The sequence below is a fragment of the Oncorhynchus keta genome, chromosome 19, assembly GCF_023373465.1.
Source record: "Oncorhynchus keta strain PuntledgeMale-10-30-2019 chromosome 19, Oket_V2, whole genome shotgun sequence".
In the NCBI taxonomy this organism is placed as follows: domain Eukaryota; kingdom Metazoa; phylum Chordata; class Actinopteri; order Salmoniformes; family Salmonidae; genus Oncorhynchus; species Oncorhynchus keta.
The window spans coordinates 69,435,516-69,463,071 of NC_068439.1; the positions used below are offsets into that span (position 1 = coordinate 69,435,516).

The window sequence follows — 27,556 nt, forward strand, 5'->3', positions numbered from 1 at the left end:
AGTCTGCTGCCTCAGTTTGTATGATGGCAATTTGCATATACTCCAGAATGTTATGAAGAGTGATCAGATGAATTGCAAAGTCCCTCTTTGCCATGCAAATGAACTGAATCCCCCCCAAAACATTTCCACTGCATTTCAGCGCTGCCACAAAAGGACCAGCTGACATCATATCAGTGATTCTCTCGTTAAGTGTTGACTCACACTCTCGTGTGAGTGTTGACGAGGACATGGCTGGAGATCACTCTGTCATGCTGATTGAGTTCGAATAACAGACTGGAAGCTTCAAAAGGAGGGTGGTGCTTGGAATCATTGATCTTCCTCTGTCAGGCATGGTTACCTGCAAGGAAACACGTGCCGTCATCATTGCTTTGCACAAAAAGGGCTTCACAGGCAAGAATATTGCTGCCAGTAAAATTGCACCTAAAACAACCATTTATCGGATCATCAAGAACTTCAAGGAGAGTGGTGCAATTGTTGTGAAGAAGGCTTCAGGGCACCCAAGAAAGTCCAGCAAGCGCCAGGACCGTCTCCTAATGTTGATTCAGCTGCGGGATCGGGGCACCACCAGTACAGAGATTGCTCAGGAATGGCAGCAGGTAGGTGTGAGTGCATCTGCACGCACAGTGAGGCGAAGACTTTTGGAGGATGTCCTGGTGTCAAGAAGGGCGGCAAAGAACCCTCTTCTATCCAGGAAAAACATCAGGGACAAACTGATATTCTGCAAAAGGTACAGGGATTGGACTGCTGAGAACTGGGGTAAAGTCATTTTCTCTGATGAATCCCCTTTCCGATTGTTTGGGGCATCCGGAAAAAAGCTTGTCCGGAGAAGACAAGGTGAGCGCTACCATCAGTCCTGTGTCATGCCAACAGTAAAGCATCCTGAGACCATTCATGTGTGGGGTTGCTTCTCAGCCAAGGGAGTGGGCTCACTCACAATTTTGCCTAAGAACACAGCCATGAATAAAGAATGGTACCAACACATCCTCCAAGTGCAACTTCTCCCAACCATCCAGGAACAGTTTGGTGACGAACAATGCCTTTTCCAGCATGATGGAGCACCTTGCCATAAGGCAAAAGTGATAACTAAGTGGCTCGCGGAACAAAACATTGATATTTTGGGTCCATGGCCAGGAAACTGCCCAGACCTTAATCCCATTGAGAAATTGTGGTCAATCCTCAAGAGGCGGGTGGACAAACAAAACCCCACAAATTTTGACAAACTCCAAGCATTGATTATGCAAGAATGGGCTGCCATCAGTCAGGATATGGCCCAAAAGTTAATTTACAGAATGCCAGGGCAGATTGCAGGTCTTGAAAAAGAAGGGTCAACACTGCAAATATTGACTCTTTGCATCAACTTCAAAATGGAAAGAATATGGCACCACAACAAACCTCCCGAGAGAGGGCCGCCCACCAAAACTCAAGGACCAGGCAAGGAGGGCATTAATCAGAGAGGCAACAAAGAGACCAAAGATAACCCTGAAGGAGCTGCAAAAATCCACAGCGGAGATTGGAGTAGCTGTCCATAGGACCACTTTAAGCTGTACACGCCACAGAGCTGGGCTTTAAGGAAGAGTTGCCAGAGAAAAGCCATTGCTTAAAGAAAAAATAAGCAAACACGTTCGGTGTTCGCCAAAAGGCATGTGGGAGACTCCCCAAACATATGGAAGAAGAGACTAAAACTCTTCTTTAGCTTTTTGTCTATCAAGGAAAACGCTATGTCTGGCGCAAACTCAACACCTCTCATTTCCCAGAGAACCCCATTCCCACAGTGAAGCAGCATCATGCTGTGGGGATGTTTTTCCATCGGCAGGGACTGAGAAACTGGTCAGAATTGAAGGAATGATGGATGGAGCTAAATACAGGGAAATTCTTGAGCGAAACCTGTTTGTCTTCCAGAGATTTCAGACTGGGACCGAGGTTCACCTTCCAGCATGACAATGACCCTAAGCATACTGCTAAAGCAACACTCGAGTGGTTTAAGGGGAAAGATTTAAATGTCTTGGAATGGCCTAGTCAAAGCACAGACATCAATCCAATTGAGGTATGACTTAAAGATTGCTGTACACCATCGGAACCCATCCAAGTTGAAGGAGCTGGAGCAGTTTTGCCTTGAAGAATGGGCAAAAATCCCAGTGGCTAGATGTGCCGAGCTTATAGAGACATACCCCAAGAGACGTTCTTGTAATTACTGCAAAAGGTGGCTCGACAAAGTTTTGACTTTGGGGGGGTGAATAGTTATGCACGCTCAAGTAGTCCGTTTTTTTGTCTTATTTCCTGTTTGTTTCACAAGAAAAAATATTTTGCATCTTCAAAGTAGTAGGCATGTTATGTAAATCAAATGATACAAACCCCCCCAAAAATCCATTTTAATTCCAAGTTGAAGGCAACAAAATTGTAAAAATGCTAAGGGGGGGTTGAATACTAATGCAAGCCACTGTAGAGAGCATTTGCTTTGCGAGGGATCTCTAACTGATAATAGATGATGTAAGTGATTAATAATTGGTATTCAGCAGTTAGAAAAGCGTGCCTTATTTCATTACAGCCTTATTCTAAAATGTTTCTCAAACTACACACTATACCCCAAAATGATTGGAGTCCACCTGTGGTAAATTAAATTGATTGGACATGATTTGGAAAGGCACACGTCTGTCTATATAAGGTCCCACAGTTGACAGTGCATGTCAGAGCATAAAACAAGTCATGAGGTTGAAGGAATTGTCCGTAGAGCTCAGAGACAGGATTGCACAGATCTGGGGAAGGGTACTAAAACATTTCTGCAGCATTGAAGGTCCCCAAGAACACAGTGGCCTCCATAATACTTAAATGGAAGAAGTGTGGAACCACCAAGACTCTTCCTAGAGCTGGCCGCCCGGTCAAACTCAGTAATCGGGGGAGAAGGACCTTGGTCAGGGAGGTGACCAAGAACGCGATGGTCACTCTGACAGGGTTCCGGAGTTCCTCTGCGGAGATGGGAGAACCTTCCAGAAGGACAACGATCTCTGCAGCACTACACCAATCAGGCCGTCATGGTAGAGTGGCCAGACGGAAGCAACTTAGTAAAAGGCACGATAGCCTTTGACGAAAGGCACCTAAAGGACTCAGACCATGAGAAACAAGATTCTCTGGTCTGATGAAGCCAAGATTGAACTCTTTGGCCTGAATGCCAAGCGTCATATCTGGAAAAAACCTGGCACCATCCCTACGGTGAAGCAAGGTGGTGGCACCATCATGTTGTGGGGATGTTTTTCAGCAGCAGGGACTGGGAGTCTAGTCAGGATCGAGGGAAAGATGAACGGAGCAAAGTACAGAAAGATCCTTGATTAAAAACCTGCTCCAGAGCGCTCAGAACCTCAGACTGGGGTGAAGGTTTACCTTCCAACAGGACAGCGACACCAAGCGCACAGCAAAGACAACACTGGAGTCTCTGAATGTCTCGAGGCTGTACTTGCTGCCAAAAGTGCTTCAACAAAGTACTGAGTAAAGGGTCTGAATACTTATGTGAACATGATATATATATATATTTTTTATACATTTGCAAATCTGTTTTTGCTTTTTGTGTACATTATGTGTACAGTGACGAGGGTCAATGTAATGTAACAATGCACTGTATATACTGACCTGAGCACTGCAACTGAGAGAGGATCTGGGCCCCTTCAAACTGGTGGCTGACCATCTTCAGATTGGGCTTGATACAACGGATGAAACTGGAGCCCTGGGAGGGAGGGAGGGAGAAGAGGCTGTTAGCCATAGATATCCTATTAAATTGAAGTGTTCTATATGTAATTTCATGTTGTTAGCCCTGACAGCAGCCACACTGAAGATGGCCACAGAGTACCTCTTTGGTGATCCAGATCTAAATTGGTTGGACATTGGCTTGAACATTATGGACTGACAAAATAAAAATGTTCACTGGAAGATTGATAAAATTATGGATGTGTCACTGAAACCTTAAAAAGTCCTCAACGATATCACCATTGCCCTTGATTCTAAGCAATACTGTGCTGCTATTTTTATTGACTTGGCCAAAGCTTTTGATACGGTAGTCCATTCCATTCTTGTGGGACGGCTAAGGATTATTGGTGTATCTGAGTGGTCTTTGGTCTGGTTTGCTAACTCCCTCTTTCAAAGAGTGCAGTGTATAAAGTCAGAAAATCTGCTGTCTCAGCCACTGCCTGTCACCAAGGGAGTACCCCAAGGCTCAATCCTAGGCCCACGTTCTTCTCAATTTACATCAACAATACAGTCTTATACTCAGCTGGCCCCTCCCCGGAATTTGTGTTAAATTCTCGACAACAAAGCTTTCTTAGTGTCCAACAAGCTTTCTCTACCATTAACCTTGTTCTGAACACCTCCAAATCAAAGGTCATGTGGTTAGGTAAGAAGAATGCCCCTCCTCCCACAGGTGTTATTACTACCTCTGAGGGTTTAAAGTACTTGGGAGTATGGCTTGATGGTGCACTGTCCTTCTCTCCGCACATATCAAAGTTGCAGTCTAAAGTTAAATCTAGACTTGGTTTACTCCATCGTAATCACTCCTCTTTCACCCCAGCTGCTAAACTAACCCTGATTCAGATAACCACCTAGATTAAGGAAACATCATTTATAGATCGACAGGTAAGGGTTTTCTCAAGCGGCTAGATGCACTCTATACTCCTCTGTAAACTGGTTATCTCTGTATACCCATCGCAAGACCCACTGGTTGATGCTTATTTATAAAACCCTCTTAGGCCTCAATCCCCCTTTTGAGATATCTACTGCAGCCCTCATCCTCCATATAAAACAACCGTTCTGCCAGTCATATTCTGTTAAAGGTCCCCAAAGCACACACATACCTGGGTTGCTCCTATTTTCAGTTCGATGCAAATAGCGACTGGAACAAACTACAACAAACACTCAAACTGGACAGTTTAATCTCAATCTCTTCATTCAAAGACGCAATTATGGACACTCTTACTGACAGTTGTGGCTGCTTTGTGTGATGTATTGTTGTCTCTACCTTCTTGACCTTTGTGCTGTTGACTGTGCCCAATAATGTTTGTACCATGTTTTGTGCTGCTACCATGTTGTGTTTCTACCATGCTGTGTTGTCATGTGTTCCTGCCTTGCTATGTTGTGGTCTTGTGTCTCTCTTTATGTAGTGTTGTCTCTGTTGTTGTGATGTGTGTTTTGTCATATATTTATATTGTATTTTTAAAATATTTTTTTAAATCCCAAGCCCCCGTCCCTGCAGCAAGCAGGTTTTTATTTATTTACTTTTCAAATCATCTGCTCATTTATCACTCTCGTGTTAATCTGCTAAATTGTAACTATTCGCTCTTATGGCCTATTTATTGCCTACCTCCTCATGCCTTTTGCACACACTGTATATAGACTTTCTTTTTTCTACTGTGTCATTGATTTGTTTATTGTGTTACGGGCTTGTTTATTGTTTACTCCATGTTTAACTCTGTGTTGTTGGCTGCTTCACACTGCTTTGCTTTATCTTGGCCAGGTCGCAGTTGCAAATGGGAACTTATTCTCAACTAGCCTACCTGGTTAAATAAAGGTGAAAAAATAATCATAATAATTCAATTAAGGAGAAGTATATCTAAAGTTCCATGCATAACAGTTGTATTTCCATCAACATTTATAATGAGTATTTCTGTAAATTGATGAGGCTCTCTGCAAAATCACTGCATGTTTTGGAAGCAAAACATTACTGAACATAACACACCAATGTAAAATGAGATTTTTTTTATATAAATATGCACTTTATCGAAAAAAAACATACATGTATTCTGTAACATGAAGTTCTATGAGTGTCATCTGATGAAGATCATCAAAGGTTAGTGATTCATTTTATCTCTATTTGTGCTTTTTGTGACTCCTCTCTTTGACTGGAAAAATGGCTGGGGTTTTCTGTGACTTGGTGGTGACCTAACATAAACGTTTGTGGAGCTTTCGCTGTAAAGCATTTTTGAAATCAGACACCGTGGCTGGATTAATGAGAATGGTATCTTTAAAATGGTGCCTAATACTTGTATGTTTGATCAATTTGATTTTTGAGATTTGGCTCCCTGCAATCTCATTGGCTGTTGGCGAGGGTTCACAGACAGGTTAATGTTTCTTATAAAAACAAGACATTTGGCAGTCGTCTTTCCTCAACTCTTAGCTAAGAGAGACTGGCATGCATAGTATTAATATTAGCCCTCTGATTAAAATGAAGAGCAAGACGTGCTGCTCTGTTCTTGGCCAGATGCAGCTTAACTAGGTCTTTCTTTGCAGCACTTGACCATATGACTGGACAATAATTAAGATAAGATAAAACTAGAGCCTGCAGGACTTGCTTTGTGGAGTGAGAAATCAGAGCATCTCTTTATTACGGACAGACCTCTCCCCATCTTCACAATATTGAATCTATGCTTTTACCATAACAGTTTACAATCTCAGGGCAGTTTACAATTTATTGGGCAAAACAATCTAAAACACAACCAAAACAAACTACAAATTGTTCAAACAAGTTTGTAGTCACAAGCTTGATGTAGTCATTGCGTGCTAGGAATATGAGACCAAATACTAAACTTTTGACTACTTTAATACAATATAAGTGAAGTGAAAACTTCTTCAAATGGTGTGACTACATACATAAAATGCTTTCATTTCTAAACAATAAAGCAGATATGTGTGAAAATACCATCAAATAAAAGGTGACATTCTGTACTGATGCAACATATAAAACATGTAATCTCAGATCTATAGAGTCACATGTACACATGTTATCCTAACTATCAAAATAAATGGTGAGGCGAGTGTATATTATATGACAACTGATCTCAGTTCAAGTTAGATGCCCTATCTGTGGGGTAAAGTAGTAAATTGTTGAGCACTGTAGTAAATACTAACCGTGCTGCGAAGCTTCTCCAGTAGAATGTTCAGCTGGGTCTGTTGAGGTAAAAGAAAACCTTTGTTCAGTGATACAGACCAACTCCACAGACCTGTCTAGTCCAACACGGCATGAACACATGCTTATTAAAGGGTACTTGCTCCCTCTCTGCCTCCAGCGCTCCTGTCCAACACTCAAAACAGCTACTTAAGCAACAGTACAGCCGCGACAGACACACCTTCATGGTTAAAGCGCATTGAAACGAAAGACAAAGAAATTTTGTTTTAATGTATCATGCAAACAGGCCTAAATACAACACTGATAGGACCACAGGAACTGAGGGACAGACAGATGGATGCATGGTAGCCAACTAACTGGACACTGATGACAGAAAGATGGATGCATGGTAGCCAACTAACTGGACACTGAGATGACAGACAGATGGATGCATGGTAGCCAACTAACTGGACACAGATGACAGACAGATGGATGCATGGTAGCCAACTAACTGGACACTGAGATGACAGACAGATGGATGTATGGCAGCCAACTAACTGGACACTGTGAGATGACAGAAAGATGGATGCATGGTAGCCAACTATCTGGACACAGATGACAGACAGATGGATGCAGATAACTGGACACTGATGACAGAAAGATGGATGCATGGTAGCCAACTAACTGGACACTGAGATGACAGACAGATGGATGCATGGTAGCCAACTAACTGGACACTGAGATGACAGACAGATGGATGCATGGTAGCCAACTAACTGGACACAGATGACAGACAGATGGATGCATGGTAGCCAACTAACTGGACACTGAGATGACAGACAGATGGATGTATGGCAGCCAACTAACTGGACACTGTGAGATGACAGAAAGATGGATGCATGGTAGCCAACTATCTGGACACAGATGACAGACAGATGGATGCATGGTAGCCAACTAACTGGACACTGTGAGATGACAGAAATATGGATGCATGGTAGGCAACTAACTGGACACTGTGAGATGACAGAAATATGGATGCATGGTAGCCAACTAACTGGACACTGAGATGACAGACAAATGGATGCATGGTAGCCAACTAACTGAGATGACAGACAGATGGATGCATGGTAGCCAACTAACTGAGATGACAGACAGATAACCGCTTGTTGGCCCCTCTGTCACTGATCTAGAGCTCTGGTTGCAAAATCCCTGGAACCTTCCCAAAATGTCCCGGTTTTCCAGAAATCCCAGTTGGAATTCCCTAATAAGTCCAGGAATTGTCCATACCGGCGTTTCTGGAAAATCTGGGAAGTTACCGTCATTTTGCAACCTTAATCTGCAGAGAGTTGTGTTTAACAGACAGACTGCTCTAGGGACATTAATATTTATAAACCCAGCAGGATATCTCAAATAAACAGCTGATAACGCTCTCTATCTCACCTTGTAACTCTGAGAACAGACAGGTACAAAACGCTGAATCACTGATTAGGCCTTAGTCAAGCTCTAAGCCTTATGATCTACAGCATATCACTTTCTACAGTAACTACCCTATTAACAGTAGCTGCTTAATATGTACAGTAGCTGCCTGGCAGGCAGTCCTATTCGGGGCAACTGCCAACTGGCATGTACACTGGTCAATAAGTATCGTAATCATTTTATTATGGAATCATAAGAAGATAATGGGATTGTAGGGACAATTGCTCGGTGGACATTGATCCTGTCATTGAACATTTCTCTGATCCTATATGCTATGGTATCTCACTGCAAACTACACAACATTGCAAACTCTTCATACTACACTCCTGATAATGATATGAATAAAATCTCAATTGATTGGAATTGGAAGCTGCCGACATCAAGATGTCATTAGCAAGTGTTGCAGTGATGCAGGAAACAAACGGCGATTAACAGGGAGACAGCACAGAACCAGTACTGGGGAGGTAGGGGACAGGGAAGGGGGTGACTGGAGGCAGTTAGCTGGAGAACAGCAGGGTGTTGCCTGCATTATTCACTGATGCATTGTGGGATTCATAGCACACAACGGAACAGGACAAGTTACCTTACTCCCCTGACTGATTCTGATTTGAACCGCTATATGTCTCTACTTTTCCTGTCTGTATTTCTCCCTCTCTCTACACAGCTTTTGGACTTTAAATCACAGCTATGATTTTATTTATTTTTTATTTCACCTTTATTTAACCAGGTAGGCTAGTTGAGAACAAGTTCTCATTTACAACTGCGACCTGGCCAAGACAAAGCAAAGCAGTGCGACACAAACAACAACAGAGTTACACATGGTACAAACAAACATCCAGTCAATAACACAATAGAGAAAAAGTCTATGTACAGTGTGTGCAAATAAGGTAAGATAAGGGAGGAAAGGCAATAAATAGGCCATAGTGGCGAAATAATTACAATTTAGCCATTCAAACACGAGTGATAGATGTGCAGAAGATGAATTTGCAAGTAGAGATACTGGGGTGCAAAGGAGAAAAAAAAAAAAAAAAAACAGTATGGGGATGAGGTAGTTGGATGGGCTATTTACAGATGGGCTATGTACAGGTGCAGTGATCTGTGAGCTGCTCTGACAGCTGGTGCTTAAAGTTAGTGAGGGAGATATGAGTCTCCAGCTTCAGTGATTTTTGCAATTCGTTCCAGTCATTGGCAGGAGGGAACTGGAAGGAAAGGCAGCCAAATGAGGAATTGGCTTTGGGGGTGACCAGTGAAATATACCTGCTGGAGCACGTGCTACGGGTGGGTGCTGCTATGGTGACCAGTGAGCTGAGATAAGGCAGGGCTTCACCTAGCAAAGACTTATAGATGACCTGGAGCCAGTGGGTTTGGCAATGAATATGAAGCGAGGGCCAGCCAACGAGAGCAAACAGGTCGCAGTGGTCGCATATGGGGCTTTGGTGACAAAACGGATGGCACTGTGATAGACTGCATCCAATTTGCTGAGTAGAGTGTTGGAGGCTATTTTGTAAATTACATCGCCGAAGTCAAGGATCGGCAGGATAGTCAGTTCTACGAGGGTATGTTTGGCAGCATGAGTGTTGCGAAATAGGAAGCTGAATCTGGATTTAATTTTGGATTGGAGATGCTTAATGTGAGTGTGGAAGGAGAGTTTACAGTCTAACCAGACACCTAGGTATTTGTAGTTGTCCACATAATCTAAGTCAGAACCGTCCAGAGTAGTGATGCTGGACGGGCGGGCAGGTGCGAGCAGCGATCGGTTGAAGAGCATGCATTTAGTTTTACTTGCATTTAAGAGCAGTTGGAGGCCACGGAAGGAGAGTTGTATGGCATTGAAGCTCGTCTGGAGGTTAGTTAACATAGTGTCCAAAGAAGGGCTAGCAGTATACAGAATGGTGTTGTCTGCATAGAGGTGGATCAGAGAATCACCAGCAGCAAGAGCGACATCATTGATGTATACAGAGAAAAGAGTCGGCCCGAGAATTGAACCCTGTGGCACCCCCATAGAGACTGCCAGAGGTCCGGACAACAGGCCCTCCGATTTGACACATTAGAACTCTGTCTGAGAAGTAGTTGGTGAACCAGGCGAGGCAGTCATTTGAGAAACCAGGGCGTGATGGGGGGTAGGGAAAGGATGGAGAGACAGAATGGAAGGAGGAACAGTGGGAAGGAGAGAGATGAGGAAGAACACATTAACAGAATGTAGAAACAAAATGAACTCTGGAAACTAAACCAGAGGAAGATTAAATCAAAACACATTATGCAACCCTGAAAAATAAGCTGCATTCAAATCCTATAAAATTGTATGCATGTAACTTTTTGTAACTATTGTACTCCAACTGTCCTTCTTCTCCACTGTGTCTAGCAGTACCAATGATAGCTTACAATAACTGCTTATTAACATGAATGAATATTGCAGCACCTGAACGCTCCTCTGATTTCACTTACAACAGACACAGCATCTTAACACATCTTACAAGATCACAGTATAGAGTAAGAAAGTATCACAGTTATGACTATATAGTAACAAAATAGCCTTGATGCTACTGTTTTGCATTTAAAATACAAGATAAAAGTAACAAACATGAACACACCTGCTATGGCTGTGAAAGGCCCAGTTGCAGTCAAAAACTTGATTTTCTTATGTTTCATAAACAGTATATATATATATATATATATATATAGGTTGTAATAATACTGTAAATTGTGAAAATTATGATAATACCCTTTTAATGTAAGTGCTGTTTGAAAAGACAGCCTGAAATATTTGCCTGTTTTGGTGGGATGGAGTTTTGGCCAGCCTGGTGACATAACTAAACTAGTTAATAGACCAATAAGAAAAACCTCTATGCCAATAACAGCTAGTTTTACACTCCTCACTCAGACCACACCCAGACAGTCATAGCAAAATTATTTATTGAGAAATTGCCCTTTGCTTTTAGATTAAAATATATATATTTTGGACCATTTTAATTGAAAACCCATCACAGTAAGGTACTTTAATTGTTACCCAGAAATGATTTGATGTTGATATAAAAACATCTAGACTGGACCTTTAAAATTGACATTTCTACCCATTCCCCCTCAGTATTCCATGGCTGCATCAATGGAACCCTATGCCCTATGGGTCCTGGTCAAAAGTAGCACACTTAATAGATAGTAGTGTCCCATTTGGGATCCCTACCATGTTGAGAAGCACATTAATAAAGTGTGGAAGTAAAAGGCAGTAGATTAAAATTCGTCCTCACCTTGAATTTGTTGCCTACGCTGATGAAGCTGAGCTTGCCGGCCTTCTGTTTCGAGTCCTTGGTGTTGTTGGAGTTCTCAAAGAGCTCCCGGATAAACCGGTCCTTAGACTCACTCACTAGGCACTCCAGGGACATGTGCAGTGCATCATTGTTCTTCTCCACAAACTTGGTCTGCAATTCAGAGAACATGTAGAACCTTGAAGATGCAGAAGCACACCCAGTTCAGAAAAATTATACTCTGGTTGGAAGATAAGTGGGGCACTTGTGATAAAAAGAAGTGAATTCCACATGCTGGGTTTTGTGCAGGTGTCAAAGAGGAGGAGAATGTTTGGTTGGAGATGCTGCAGTATAGGCCTACCACAAGGACATAGCGGATTACTTAAACAGACCGAAGTCTGATCATATAAAAAGGAGTAATGTTGATGTTTTCTAGCCTTCAGACATCCTGCGGTGTCATTTTGTGAACATAAATGTACCGTCTCATAGCACACAGCTCCTGCAAAGTGTCTGATGATGAATCCCTCGTCATCCCTCACATTCCTGTGAACTTGCAGCTTTGATTTCCGGGGCACCTGAGGAACACATTTCACGCTATCCATTTTAAATAAGTGAAAAAAATACAACCACAGAGACAAGACTTATTCCAATGGCTTAACAAACCCACGACTGACATTATGGACGATAAAACACACACAACCTATAAGTACACAGAGAAAGGACATGAATCCTGGTTAAAGGAAGAACTCACGGTCAGTCGGAAGTGGTTCTTGTGTTTGTTGTGTACGGTCTCTGCAAAGTGCTGGTCACTGGGCTGAGGTAGACGGTTCTCTTCATCCAGGATGTCCAGGATGCCCACCAGCTTGGCCTCCACGAGGTCTGTAGACAGACACAGCGGTCAAGAGATCCCAAAATGACTGTATCCAATAAGTCAGTGTAGCCTTAGAGCTATCCTAGCCTGTTGCTTCACGTATTTCATTAGGGGTTTAGTCTTTCTATAGTCCAGGGCCACTGACAGTGTAAGATATCCAATTACGCTAGGGAAGGGTGGTGTACCTGCCAAAAACCAATTTAAGGTGTAATAAAATAATGAAAATGTTTCAGTTCAGAATAGTCTGACCTTGACCTACACAGACCACTTTGCACGAGAGAACAACGGCTCATTAAGACATGACTGAATGACGCATCCATAGTTAGAGCTGCAGTGACTCACTCTTTCCATAGGTTAGTCGAGAGAGAGAGAGAGAGAGAGAGAGAGAGAGAGAGAGAGAGAGAGAGAGAGAGAGAGAGAGAGAGAGAGAGAGCAGGTGTTTAATGCGTAGAAAAGACAGTAAAAAAAAAGAAAAGAAATTGGGATGGAAAAATATTTCTAGATTTTCAAGTGATTGCATAGCCAATATACAGTGTAAATGGGGTCAGATTGCACTTCCTAAGGCTTCCACTAGATGTCAACAGTCTTTAGAACCTTGTTTCAGGCTTCTATTGTAAAAGGGGAGCGAATAAGAGCTGTTTGAACCAGTGGTCTGGCTGACGGCCGTGAGCACGAGCTCCATTCCCTTTCATTTCTAAAGCCAAAGGAATTGTCCGGTTGGAATATTATTGAAGATTTATGATACAAACATCTTAAAGATTGATTCTATACATAGTTTGACATGTTTCTACAAACTGTAATGGAACTTTTTTGTGCCCGGACTAAAACGCGTGACTAAACGCGTGAACAAAAAGGAGGTATTTGGACAAATAAAGATGAACTTTATCGAACAAAACAAACATTTATTGGAACGAACATTTATTGGAGACCTGGGAGTGCCATCAGATGAAGATCATCAAAGGTAAGTGATTCATTTGAATGCTATTTCTGACTTTTGTGACACCTCTCCTTGGTTGGAAAATGGATGTATGGTTTTCTGTAGCTAGCCGCTGACCTAACATAATCGCATGGTGTGTTTTTTTCGTAAAGCCTTTTTGAAATCTGACACAGTGGTTGCATTAAGGAGAAGTTTATCTTTAATCGCATGTATAACACTTGTATCTTAGATCAATGTTTATGATGAGTATTTCTGTAATTTGACGTGGCTCTCTGCACTTTCACCGGATGTTTGTTTGAGACAATACATTTTTGAACATAACGCACCAATTTCAAATGAGGTTTTTGGACATAAAGATGAACTTTATCGAACAAAACACACATTTACTGTCTAACATGGAGTCCTGGGAGTGCCATCCGGTGAACATCAAAGGTTAGTGATTAATGTTAACGCTATTTTTGTCTTTTGTGATACCTCTCCTTGGTTGGAAAATGGCTGTATGGTTCTCTGTGGCTAGGCGCTGACCTAACATAATTGCATGGTGTTCTTTTGCCGCAAAGCCTTTATGGAATCAGACACTGTGGCTGGATTAATAAGAAGTTTATCTTTAAAATGGTGTATAATACTTGTATGTTGGAGGAATATTAATTATGAGATTTCTGTTGTTTGAATTTGGCTCCCTGCAGTGTCACTGGATATTGGTCAGGTGGGATGCTACCGTCCCATCCCACTGGTGCCAGACAGGTTAAAGAACGAACAATCACCTAAATCAATGATGCATTCAGAGGTATTTTTGTCCCCCTTTGTCCCCGATTATGATATAATGTATGAGTCACTCAGATAGCATAAGCCATGGCAAGATGTATAGAATTTCAGGAAAGTAGCTTTAAAACTGCTCAAAAAATACCTCCAACCCAGGACTAAATGTGTAGAATTGCAGGAAGTTAGCTTTAAATGGCAACATTCTCCAACAGCGGCCAATAGGACGGCCTCTAAGATTTACCATCTGCGACGGCGACCGCGCCCTTGACCACGCCCACTGCCACACCAAATTGGTCCAGAAGAAACCCTAGAATGGAGCTTCTCACTGCCTATGTCCTCTTATGTGTCTTGGTCTAAACAACAGGTTGCTCAAACAGAGTGTGTTTGACACATACAAGCTCAAAGCTGCATATTCTTGGGATTTCTCGCCACAACGCCACAGGCGACCTATTACAGTATAATTACAATAGACCGTCCCTTAGACTTTTTTCCTCTGCCAATCCAGGAGGATATATAATCTCTCATACACAGCAATGCACAGTAATTGTGGGGGAGGAAGAGACCCCATTCCGCCGAGCCAGGCCCCATTCCGCCGAGCCAGGCCCCATTCTCCCCGTCACATCCATTCCTCTCTCTGGCATCCTGCCACCATACAACACCCATATCTCAAACAGAGGAGAAAGTAAGTTTGGGTGTGCTTTGAAACAAAATACATCTACCTCCCATCAACAGGCTTTCTTTCAGTTGACCATGTAATATAACTCAGGGTCAAGGCTCTGGGTCAGCGCTCAAGAGTTTAACTTCTCTCAGAGAAAAAAGCTGTTTCAGCTTCCCACGCAGAGACAGATCTCTAGTCAGAAGAACATGGAATGGCAACACATTGATAAAACAGGGGGAAAACACTGGAAACTAGGTGGAGGATACTGTACGTAGGCTAACCCTCTGAAATGATGTGCATGAAATGGTATTAAGATTAGACAAACCTATGCAGTCCTGATTGTCGACGTACCGGACCTCGTTCACTCCAAGGCCCTCCTTCTGATACAGCTCTTGTTCCTAGAATTTGAAACAGAACCGTTCCAATAACAAACATTTATAATGACCTTCAGAACGACATTCAGAATATAATAGAATATGGTTTATTATACAAGATAGTTCTCTACTATAATGAGACCAAAGACTCCAATGTATTAAAATAAATCCGTCAAAAGTTGCCTTTCTATCTATTGTGCAATAACACATTACTTTACCAAGGTCTCTGACTAGGGTTGCAAAGTTACGGGAATGTTCAATAAATTCCCTGGTTTCCCCAAATCCCGGTTGGAGGATTCCTGAAATCAGGAAGGAATAAGCAGGAAATCCAGAATCATCCAAAGAGGATTTCTGGAAAACCAATTTTGCAACATCATCTCTGACAAATATAACTGAATCCAAATGTCAAGGTTTCCTTCTGCTTGTTGCAAACACCTGGGCTCATTCTCAGTTAATCTTTTCTCCATTTCTTGCATCCTCTCTTCTCGCCTCCTTCTCAAAACGCATTGAACAAGGTCTGATGGGAGGGACCCATGGACATTCCTTTCAAATAAGGAGGCGAGGAGATGCTAGGAATCGCAGAAAGACAACTTGAAGTTGAGCCCTGGTTGGACAACTGGGATGTCAGTTAAGGAGGCAGGGACATTGGAGTGAACACACACAGACCTTGGAAGAAGCACTCACCTCTTTCAGAATGCGCTCGTTGAAGAACTGCTGCAGCTTCTCATTACAGTAGTTGATGCAGAACTGCTCAAAGCTGTTGTGCTCAAAGTACTCTGGAAGAGAGACATCAGGAAACGAAAACACATTAAAAAAAACCAAGCACTTTAGCCGTAAACCACCACTGTCTCTGACTAATGGACTCTTGCAATTATATGCAATGTGTGGTTCATGTTATGTTCTGTATAATGTTGTCTCGTGGGGAAATGTCTGTTGTTGTTGTTGAAGTTGTTTTATGGACAATTAGGCTGTAAAACCATTTCCCCCCTGAGGGATAATAAAGTGTGCTACTACTATCATATCATATGGCATCGTGCATCATCCATAGAACACATATGCCCAGTGCCTTCAGAAAGTATTCACACCCCTTGACTTTTTCCACATGTGTTATAGCCGAATTTAAAATGGATTGAATTGAGATGTTGTGTCACTGGCCTACACACAATACCCCATAATGTCAAAGTGGAATTGTTTCTTTTTTTAAATGAAACGCTGAAATTTAAAGTCAATAAGTATTCAACCCCTTTGTTATGGCAAGCATAAATAAGTTCAAGAGTTAAAATATGTCACATATTCACATAATAAGTTGCATGGACCTAAGAGAATAACATAGCAAGGCAGCAACACATGAAAACACAGCATGCATGGTAGCAGCACAACATGTCAGCAGCACAAAACATGGTACAAACATTATTGGGCACAGACAACAGTACAAAGGGCAAGAAGGTTAGAGACAATACATCTCGCAAAGCAGCCACAACTGTCAGTAAGAGTGTCCAATATTGAGTCTTTGAATGAAGAGATGGAGATAAAACGGTCCAGTTTGAGTGTTTTTTGCAGCTCGTTTTGAATGAATGCCTCATCTCTGTACCCCACACATACAATTATCTGTAGGGTCCCTCAGATGAGCAGAACATTTCAAAACACAGATTCAACCACAAAGACCAGGTAGGATTTCCATGCCTTGCAAAGGGCAACTATTGGTAGATGGGTAAAAAAAAAGCTGAATATCCCTTTGAGCATGGTGAAGTTATTCATTACACTTTGGATGGTGTATCAATACACCCAGTCAATACAAAGATACAGGTGTTCTTCCTAACTTGCCGGAGAGGAAAGATACAGCTCAGGGACTTCACCATGAGGCCAATGGTGACTTTAAAGCAGTTACACAGTTTAATGGCTGTGATAGGAGAAAACTGAGGATGGATCAATAACATTGTAGTTGCTCCACAATACTAACCTAATTGACAGAGGAAAGATGGAAGCATGTACAGAAAACAAATATTCCAAAACATGCATCCTATTTGCATTAAGGCACTAAAGTAATACTGCTAAAACTTATGTGCCAAAGCAATTCACTTTCTGTCCTGAATACAAATTGGGGCAAATTCAACTCAACACATTACAGAGTACCACTCTGAATATTTTCAAGCATAGTGGTGGCTGCATCATGTTATGGGTATGCTTGTAATCGTTCAGGGCTGCTTGTAATCATTAAAGACTGAGGAGTTTTTCAGGATGAAAAAAAAAACAGAATCCTAGAGGAAAACCTGGTTCACTCTACTTTCCAACAGACTCTGAGATTAATTCCCCTTTCAGCAGAACAATAACCTGAAACACAAGGCCAAATCTACACTGGAGTTGCTTACCAAAAATACTGAATTTTCCAGAGTTACAGCTTTGACTTAAATCTGCTTCAAAATCTATGGCAAAACCTAAAAATAGTTGTCTAGCAATGATCAACAACCAATTTGACAGAGCTTGAAGAATTTTGAAAAGAAAAATGGGCAAATGTTACACAATCTAGGTGTGGCTCTTAGAGACTTACCCAGAAAGACTTGCAGCTGTAATCGTTGGCAAAGGTGCTTCAACAAAGTATTGACTCAGGGGTGTGAATACTTACGTAAATCAGATATTTCTGAAAACATTTTTTAAATACATTTGCAACTATTTCTAAAAACAAACTTCGCAATTATGGGGTATTAAGTGTAGATGGGTGAGATGTATTTACATTTTTTTTATTTTTTTATAAATGTTGAATTCAGACTGTAACACAACAAAATATGGAATAAGTCAAGAGGTATGAATACTTTCTGAAAGCACTGTACATAGGGCACATAGAAGGGGTACAGACCGAAGCCTGCGATATCCAGAACCCCGATGAAGTTGGCAGAAGAGTGGAAGGGGAAGCACTGGTTGACCCTGGTGACCACGTGGTCAAACAGCCGGCTGTACACAGCCTTGGCCAGGGCGTCCCGTGCGTTGTTTGCCTGCTCCACTTTCAGTGGCACTCTGGAGGGAGAGAGAGGGGGGAGAGAGAGAGAGCAAGAGCGAGAATGAGCACATCACTGAACTGAAATGAATAATCTTGACTTTTCTGGACGCAAAGCACATTTCTGTGAATAACATACAATGAAGTATATCTGATCTAAATTGAATTAATCGCACGAGGGGAAATTGGATTTGTCAACAGCAAATAAACATACAGCCACAACGTATAAACCTGAGCACTGGTGAAAGAAGTAGCCCACAACTCAAAGACGACAGAGTCACTCACTAATCCCATCCATTCACCACCGTGGGTCTGCAGAACTGTTCAGGGGCCTGCTCGGTTTCCCAAGAGGACAATTGCATTATTGATATCTTGGGAGAAAAGAGAGACTGTAATATGATAAGGAGCCATAACAATGACAGAAGTTATAAGCATCATAGCTCTGTGTAGGTATTACAACTGCCTGGGAGCTCTGACTGCAGTCAAGTATGCAGCTCAATAATTACAGACCATAGACCGTGTTGGCCGTAGGAGGGCAACAACCCAGCAGCAGGACCGCTACCTCCGCCTTTGTGCAAGGAGGAGCATTGCCAGAGCCCTGCAAAATGACCTGCAGCAGGTCACAAATGTGCATGTGTCTGCTCAAACGGTCAGAAACAGACTCCATGAGGGTGGTATGAGGGCCCGACGTCCACAGGTGGGGGTTGTGCTTACAGCCCAACACTCTGCAGGACGTTTGACATTTGCCAGAGAACACCAAGATTGGCAAATTCGCCACTGGCGCCCTGTGCTCTTCACAGATGAAAGCAGGTTCACACTGAGCACATGTGACAGACGTGACAGAGTCTGGAGACGCCGTGGAGAACGTTCTGCTGCCTGCCTGCAACATCCTCCAGCATGACCGGTTTGGAGGTGGGTCAGTCATGGTGTGGGGTGGCATTTCTTTGGGGGGCCACACAGCCCTCCATGTGCTCGCTAGAGGTAGCCTGACTGCCATTAGGTACCGAGATGAGATCCTCAAGACCCCCTGTGAGACCATATGCTGGTGCGGTTGGCCCTGGTTTCCTCCTAATGCAAGACAATGCTAGACCTCATGTGGCTGGAGTGTGTCAGCAGTTCCTGCAAGAGGAAGACATTGATGCTATGGACTGGCCCGCCCGTTCCCCAGACCTGAATCCAATTGAGCACATCTGGGACATCATGTCTCGCTCCATCCACCAATGCCACGTTGCACCACAGACTGTCCAGGAGTTGGCAGATGCTTTAGTCCAGGTCTGGGAGGAGATCCCTCAGGAGACCATCCGCCACCTCATCAGGAGCATGCCCAGGCGTTGAATGGAGGTCATACAGGCACGTGGAGGCCACACACACTACTGAGCCTAATTTTGACTTGTTTTAAGGACATTACATCAAAGTTGGATCAGCCTGTAGTGTGGTTTTCCACTTTCATTTTGAGTGTGACTCCAAATCCAGACCTCCATGGGTTAATAAATTAGATTTCCATTGATCATTTTTGTGTGATTTTGTTGTCAGCACATTCAACTGTAAAGAGAAAAGTATTTATCCCATGCACCTCCCTTTAGCACCGGCTTATGTGTTGAGACGATAGCCACATTCCACAAGATAAGGACTCTCCATGATAACCTAATCCATTATGACCCCATCCTCACCCCACCTCCCCAACTCGTTTTACACCCTTGACCCCCAGCGCTCAGTACACACCTGGCCTCGCACTTTCGCTCTACCACACCGCATGTTTAATTCATTATCCCCTTACTTCTTCCAGCCAGTGAGAAGAGCCCATAGCCCCCAGTTAAAACATTTGAATACAAAGGTTAAGTCTTGGCCTCTCATTTAAAAACCAAGAGGTTTGCCATCGCATTAACAGTAGCGGTGACGCGTATACCCCCTATGAAGCCCACATGCTCTATGAGCTCCATAACATACTCTCCGGCACCATGTTCTCAGATGTAATCAGGAAGTTGAGAAGCTCACATCTTATTAAATTAGCTTTAAATGAGTCTGTGTAGTGAACATGTAAATGGGTTTGCTGAGAGAGTGGAAGACTGTACCCCTGCCCTCGCTTAACTACAGAGTCCGCCACAGAACTCACCATGGTGGGGTAAACTAGATTAACGTCCCTCTCTCCCACTCTCTGCCTCGCACATATAAACACCTTAAAGCTAGTCCCCAAACAAACTAACATTTAGCTAGCTTCGGCTTTCCCCCTTACATAAGTAATAAAAAAAGACCCGCTATAGTGGTGTACCCGCAGACAGAGAGACGTTTGAAATCCACACCAACCCTTTATAAGACACTTACTGCAACTATACTCATACATTGCTATTGTTGCTATTAATTAAACAGAAGACTATTTACATTTGAGTCATTCAGCAGACACTCTTATCCAGAGTGATTTACAGTACTGAATGCATACCTTTATGTACTAGCCCCCCGTGGGAATCGAACCCACAACCCTGGTGTTGCAAGCGCCATGCTCTAACTACTAAGCTACACGGGACCACAAAGTACTGTACACCACTAACTCATTGCTTATTATTATGCCCTCTTAATGAAACATGAGAGCTCTCCCTCTCACCACAGCATGCATACAGACCTTGGCCCTGGTCAAAAGTAGTGCACTATATGTAGGAAACAGGGTGTCATTTAGGACGCACCCATAAAGGCACAGCCAGGCCCATATAAACCAGCACTTCAAGCACAAGTACTGTGTAAAAGTGTCTCTCGCTCCACAGATAAAACAACAGACAAGCATTAGTGTGGGAGGGTGGTTGGGAGGGTAATTGCAGGTAGCGAGTGGCTTGGCATTCAGGTTGGCGAGCCGAGGGAGTGCCAAGCTTCCCGTACAACAATCACAGTCAGGCATTAGAAAGACTGAGCCACGGCTAAATTACATGCAAGGCCTTGGCGTAGATAGAGATAGGGACTGCTTCCGAAATGGCACCCTATTTCCTATAGTGCTCTGTCGAATGTAGTGCACTATACAGGGCAGGGATCATCAACTAGATACAGTCGCGTGCAGATGTTTTCTTGAGCATATGGTCAGGGGGCCGGAACATAATTACATCATTTGTAGACTGCAAATTGACCACAAGACGATTTAACAGACCGCCCAAAAATATATAATATTTGACTAAAATATGACTTATCTCTTGCGCAAATAGCCTACAACTGTGTCTGTCCGGAGCTCACTGGAGCAGAAACTCTAAAGGTCCAGAATACGTTTGCCAGCATGAGCTTTGGGCCATGACCAGTTCATAGAGTTTCAAGTTCCTTGCAGACAGACCATGCATAGCCAATGTGATTTGCAGGATATATATATATATATTTTTAAATCAGGATATTTTCTTTATTTTTTTGGCTTCATGTAGGCTATTTTTTACATATTGGCAATGTCAATATAAGTTATTTATAGATTTGTATAATTTTCATTTAGAAATCATTTTGATTAACTGCATGATGTTGATTTTGAGACATGAAGACTATTATAACTGAAATGGAACTGTACCATGAAAATGTGCATATGAAACCCATCAGCAGAGGAATCCTCAGCAGGCAGATCAGTAGGGAACGGTACGATAACATGGCACTCCAAATGGAAAAAGGTTGGTGACCGCTGGTGGAGCCTATTACTGGCAACTTCAGGAGCTTAGAATCTGCCAAGGCCAGCAGCAGCGGGCAGCAGGAGGGGGGACGACGACGACACACTTCTTTCTTTCTTCTGGTTAGGCTATATTGATCTCTGGCTCCCTCTTTAGTAATGTGTCTTCATTTTGAAATCGCAGTGCTTAAAGCATCAGACAAGTTCAGTGGCCTACATGTAGTTGATTTTATTCAAAACATAGGTTGTGTCTATATATTGAAAAATAAACAGTTAAAAATGTCAACCATTCGATTGGTCGGGGAATAGGGTTCCATTAGGGATGCATACAGGGACTAGGAGAGTCTTGGAGGAGGGCAAATGTTGTCTTTTATTCCCTCCATCACTTTGAAGACTTCGGAGCTGTCCATACCCACAGCAACATGACCGTATTGTTTCCCACAGCAACATGACCGTATTGTTTCCCACAGCAACATGACCGTATTGTTTCCCACAGCAACATGACCGTATTGTTTCCCCACAGCAACATGACCGTATTGTTTCCCACAGCAACATGACCGTATTGTTTCCCCACAGCAACATGACCGTATTGTTTCCCCACAGCAACATGACCGTATTGTTTCCCCACAGCAACATGACCGTATTGTTTCCCCACAGCAACATGACCGTATTGTTTCCCCACAGCAACATGACCGTATTGTTTCCCCACAGCAACATGACCGTATTGTTTCCCCACAGCAACATGACCGTATTGTTTCCCACAGCAACATGACCGTATTGTTTCCCACAGCAACATGACCGTATTGTTTCCCACAGCAACATGACCGTATTGTTTCCCACAGCAACATGACCGTATTGTTTCCCCACAGCAACATGACCGTATTGTTTCCCACAGCAACATGACCGTATTGTTTCCCACAGCAACATGACCGTATTGTTTCCCCACAGCAACATGACCGTATTGTTTCCCACAGCAACATGACCGTATTGTTTCCCCACAGCAACATGACCGTATTGTTTCCCACAGCAACATGACCGTATTGTTTCCCCACAGCAACATGACCGCAACATGACCGTATTGTTTCCCACAGCAACATGACCGTATTGTTTCCCACAGCAACATGACCGTATTGTTTCCCCACAGCAACATGACCGTATTGTTTCCCACAGCAACATGACCGTATTGTTTCCCACAGCAACATGACCGTATTGTTTCCCACAGCAACATGACCGTATTGTTTCAAGCAACATGACCGTATTGTTTCCCACAGCAACATGACCGTATTGTTTCCCACAGCAACATGACCCACAGCAACATGACCGTTGTTTCCCCACAGCAACATGACCGTATTGTTTCCCCACAGCAACATGACCGTATTGTTTCCCACAGCAACATGACCGTATTGTTTCCCCACAGCAACATGACCGTATTGTTTCCCACAGCAACATGACCGTATTGTTTCCCACAGCAACATGACCGTATTGTTTCCCCACAGCAACATGACCGTATTGTTTCCCACAGCAACATGACCGTATTGTTTCCCCACAGCAACATGACCGTATTGTTTCCCACAGCAACATGACCGTATTGTTTCCCACAGCAACATGACCGTATTGTTTCCCCACAGCAACATGACCGTATTGTTTCCCCACAGCAACATGACCGTATTGTTTCCCACAGCAACATGACCGTATTGTTTCCCCACAGCAACATGACCGTATTGTTTCCCCACAGCAACATGACCGTATTGTTTCCCCACAGCAACATGACCGTATTGTTTCCCCACAGCAACATGACCGTATTGTTTCCCCACAGCAACATGACCGTATTGTTTCCCCACAGCAACATGACCGTATTGTTTCCCCACAGCAACATGACCGTATTGTTTCCCCACAGCAACATGACCGTATTGTTTCCCCACAGCAACATGACCGTATTGTTTCCCCACAGCAACATGACCGTATTGTTTCCCACAGCAACATGACCGTATTGTTTCCCCACAGCAACATGACCGTATTGTTTCCCACAGCAACATGACCGTATTGTTTCCCCACAGCAACATGACCGTATTGTTTCCCACAGCAACATGACCGTATTGTTTCCCCACAGCAACATGACCGTATTGTTTCCCCACAGCAACATGACCGTATTGTTTCCCACAGCAACATGACCGTATTGTTTCCCCACAGCAACATGACCGTATTGTTTCCCCACAGCAACATGACCGTATTGTTTCCCACAGCAACATGACCGTATTGATTCTTCTCTGCATGTAATACTGTGATTCTCTCTACTGCTCAGCCCTACCTCTACCAATGTGTTCTATCATCAACAGGAAAAGTATGGTAGGGCTGAGGATGCGTGCTTGGCTGCTGCTGGCTGAGTGTGTGACAGAATGGCGCTCCTATTTTTAACTCTCAGCACAATACCCACTGGGAGTGATTTCGGTCGGACACACACACACACACACACACACACACACACACACACACACACACACACACACACACACACACACACACACACACACACACACACACACACACACACACACACACACACACACACACACACACACACACACACACTTAGGTTGGAGTCATTAAAACTCATTTTTCAACAACTCCACAAATGTATTGTCAACAAACTATAGTTTTGACAAGTCGGTCAACTTCGTGCATGACATGTCATTTTTCCTACAATTGTTTACAGACAGATTAATTCACTGTATCACATTTCCAGTGGGTCAGAAGTTTACATACACTAAGTTGACTGTGCCTTTAAACAGCTTGGAAAATTCCAGAAAATGATGTCATGGCTTTATACGTTTCTGTTAGGCTAATTGACATCATTTGAGTCAATTGGAGGTGTACTTCTGGATGTATTTCAAGGCCTACCTTCAAACTCAGTGCCTCTTTGCTTGACATCATGGGAAAGACCTCAGAAAAATAATTGTAGACCAGTAAAACAAGTCCTATATCGACATAACCTGAAAGGCCGCTCAGCAAGGAAGAAGCCATAAAACCGCCATAAAAAAGCCAGACTACGGTTTGCAACTGCACATGGGGAAAATATTGTACTTTTTGGAGAAATGTCCTCTGGTCTGATGAAACAAAAATAGAACTGTTTGGCCATAATGACCATCGTTATGTTTGGAGGACATCAGTCAGGAAGTTAAAGCTTGGTCGCAAATGTGTCTTCCAAATGGAGAATGACCCCAAGCATACTTCTAAAGCTGTGGCAAAATGGCCTAAGGACAACCAAGTCAAGGTATTGGAGTGGCCATCACAAAGCCCTGACCTCAATCATATAGAACATTTGTGTGCATAACTAAAAAAGCATGTGCGAACAAGGAGGCCTACAAACCTGACTCAAGTACACCAGCTCTGTCAGGAGGAATGAGCCAAAAATTCACCCAATTTATTGTGGGAATCTTGTGGAAGGCTACCTGAAATGTTTGACCCAAGTTAAACAATTTAAAGGCAATGCTACCAAATCGTAATTGAGTGTATGTAAACTTCTGACCCACTGGGAATGTGATGAAAGAAATAAAAGCTGAAATACATCATTCTCCCTACTATTATTCTGACATTTCACATTCTTAAAATAAAGTGGTGATCCTAACTGACATAGGACATGGAATATTTACTTGGATTAGATGTCAGGAATTGTGAAAAAACTGAGTTTAAATGCATTTGGCTTAGGTGTATGTATACTTCTGACTTCAAATGTAGATGCACTGTGCATTTCACAACTTTTGACCAGGGATATGGTGACTTACTTGATAACTGTTCCTTTGGCGCCCCCTGCTGTGGTGAGCATGACCCTGGACGTAAGGCTGACACTCAGGTCCTGCTCTCCCAGACCCAGCAGCTCAGCACAGTACTCCACCGTCTGGCTTGACTGGTTCTTTATAGTGCAGCCACCTGGTGGGACAGACATACCGAACGGTAACGTTATGAGTCATTTAGTAATGTTGTTAGTAACATTGTGAGGACGATGTTTATGGGGGGCTGAAAGCCACTACGTACAAGTTTTACTCTGATGTTAAAAATAAATGGCTTATTCCCATAGAAATGTGATCTTCCTCTGGGTTGTGTGGAACAGCATGTGTAATGTGGAGTCAGTGAGAAGAGGAGAGCCCAAGACATTCACACCGTAATGCATCAGCCCTGACAAATGAGAGAATACTACCTTGCTCTAACAATACAAATATACAAGATGATTCTGTAAGAGATTACCGCAGAGGAGAGTGACATTCACAAAGAAGACACATGATAATCTTTTCATCAGTTACTCTGATGGCTTTGTATTAATAATGAATGAAGGAGAGGAGAATGACTAGTCCGCAGTGTCCTTGGTGTATGTAGTGGCTCCTTAATAGTGAATAAAAGCCCTTTCACAGACTACAACAATGGCGCTTTCCACTGAGACCCCCACACCAGTGTGCCGCCAGTGTTTTATGTTAACGTGAGCTCTAGTGTTGTGGTGTTTCCATCAGGAGTGTGCCACTAAAGATTTGTGGTGAGCAGAATCAGCAACCTCTGCATCATTCAAGACTGTTGCTTTGTGTGAAGGTGTTAAAGTTCACTGTTTGACATTGTTATGTAAATGTCAGCTGAAAAGTACCCAGGGAGTAGCTTCCAAGTTCGCCGGAGCCATGGCTCAGCGAGACACGGGGTGCCGGCCCTTGGAAACAAAAGTCTTAGCCTTTTGGGTAAAACACTGGTGTAAATTGTAATTGGAAATGTGGCACAAGAGGCCACATGGGCCTTTAGAAGGAAGATGAAGATTAAAGTAAATCGATCACAGAGCAGAGTGTTCTGACGGACCACAGCAAAATGGCACCTGCTGCCCGGACACAAGGACCATTTCTTTAGTGGGTACAGTGCTTTGCAAAAGTATTCATCCCCCTTGGCTGTTATCCTATTTTGTTGCATTACAACCTGTAATTTAAATAGATTTTTATTTGGATTTCATGTAATGGACATACACAAAATAGTCCAAATTAGTGAAATTAAATCAAAAAATTAAAAATATATACAAATGGAAAAGTGTATGTATTCACCCCATTTGCTATGAAGCCCCTAAATAACGAAAAACATCCCCACAGCATGATGCTGCCACCATCTTCACGTGGGGATGGGGTTCTCGGGGTGATGAGAGGTGTTGGGTTTGCGCCAGACATAGCGTTTTCCTTGATGTCCAAAAAGCTCAATTTTAGTCTCATCTGATCAGAGTACGTTCTTCATATGTTTTGGGACGCACGCACGCACGCACGCGCGCACGCGCACACGCACACGCACACACACACACACACACACACACACACACACACACACACACACACACACACACACACACACACACACACACACTTGGCTCACTTGATATGGAAACGATATTGAACAGTGAGTGTGAGAGAAAGAAAGAGTCAGACAGAGACCGACTGTCACCCTGCTTACCTGATGTGCTGCCTGCCTCCTCAAAGTCGATGTTGCCCAAGTGCAGCACCCCGGCCACCACCCTGAACAGGTCCAGCTTCTCCATATCATCCAGGCCGATCTTCTTCATGGCCCCGCACATCCTGTTGAAGTCCCCCTGGTCGTCCAGCAGAGGGTCCTTCAGGGGCCCAGCCTTCAGGTGCTGAGGAACCATAGTGGGGAGAGGACAGGTCAGTGGTCACCCTCACCTCGGGCCACCCTGGCTGTGTTAGGAACAGGAAGACCAATTCTTTTGATCAATCAGTTCATCTCTAA

At 43.2% G+C, this 27,556-nt stretch overlaps 1 protein-coding gene across 6 annotated transcripts in view; it reads right to left on the reverse strand.

Moving 5' to 3' along the window:
* The window catches only part of LOC118398780 (unconventional myosin-VI-like), a 128,698-nt gene that overhangs the window by 38,250 nt on the left and 62,892 nt on the right, over nucleotides 1–27,556 (reverse strand). For all 6 annotated transcript variants that reach the window (XM_035794476.2, XM_035794475.2, XM_035794479.2 and 3 more), the window contains 10 exons: nucleotides 27,263–27,443; nucleotides 25,579–25,723; nucleotides 18,037–18,194; nucleotides 15,867–15,958; nucleotides 15,134–15,206; nucleotides 12,332–12,459; nucleotides 12,060–12,155; nucleotides 11,584–11,754; nucleotides 6,886–6,924; nucleotides 3,622–3,715 (listed from right to left, as the gene is read on the reverse strand). In XM_035794476.2, coding sequence (XP_035650369.1) covers nucleotides 3,622–3,715; nucleotides 6,886–6,924; nucleotides 11,584–11,754; nucleotides 12,060–12,155; nucleotides 12,332–12,459; nucleotides 15,134–15,206; nucleotides 15,867–15,958; nucleotides 18,037–18,194; nucleotides 25,579–25,723; nucleotides 27,263–27,443 — 1,177 coding nt within the window. The remainder of the gene's footprint in view (nucleotides 1–3,621; nucleotides 3,716–6,885; nucleotides 6,925–11,583; nucleotides 11,755–12,059; nucleotides 12,156–12,331; nucleotides 12,460–15,133; nucleotides 15,207–15,866; nucleotides 15,959–18,036; nucleotides 18,195–25,578; nucleotides 25,724–27,262; nucleotides 27,444–27,556) is intronic.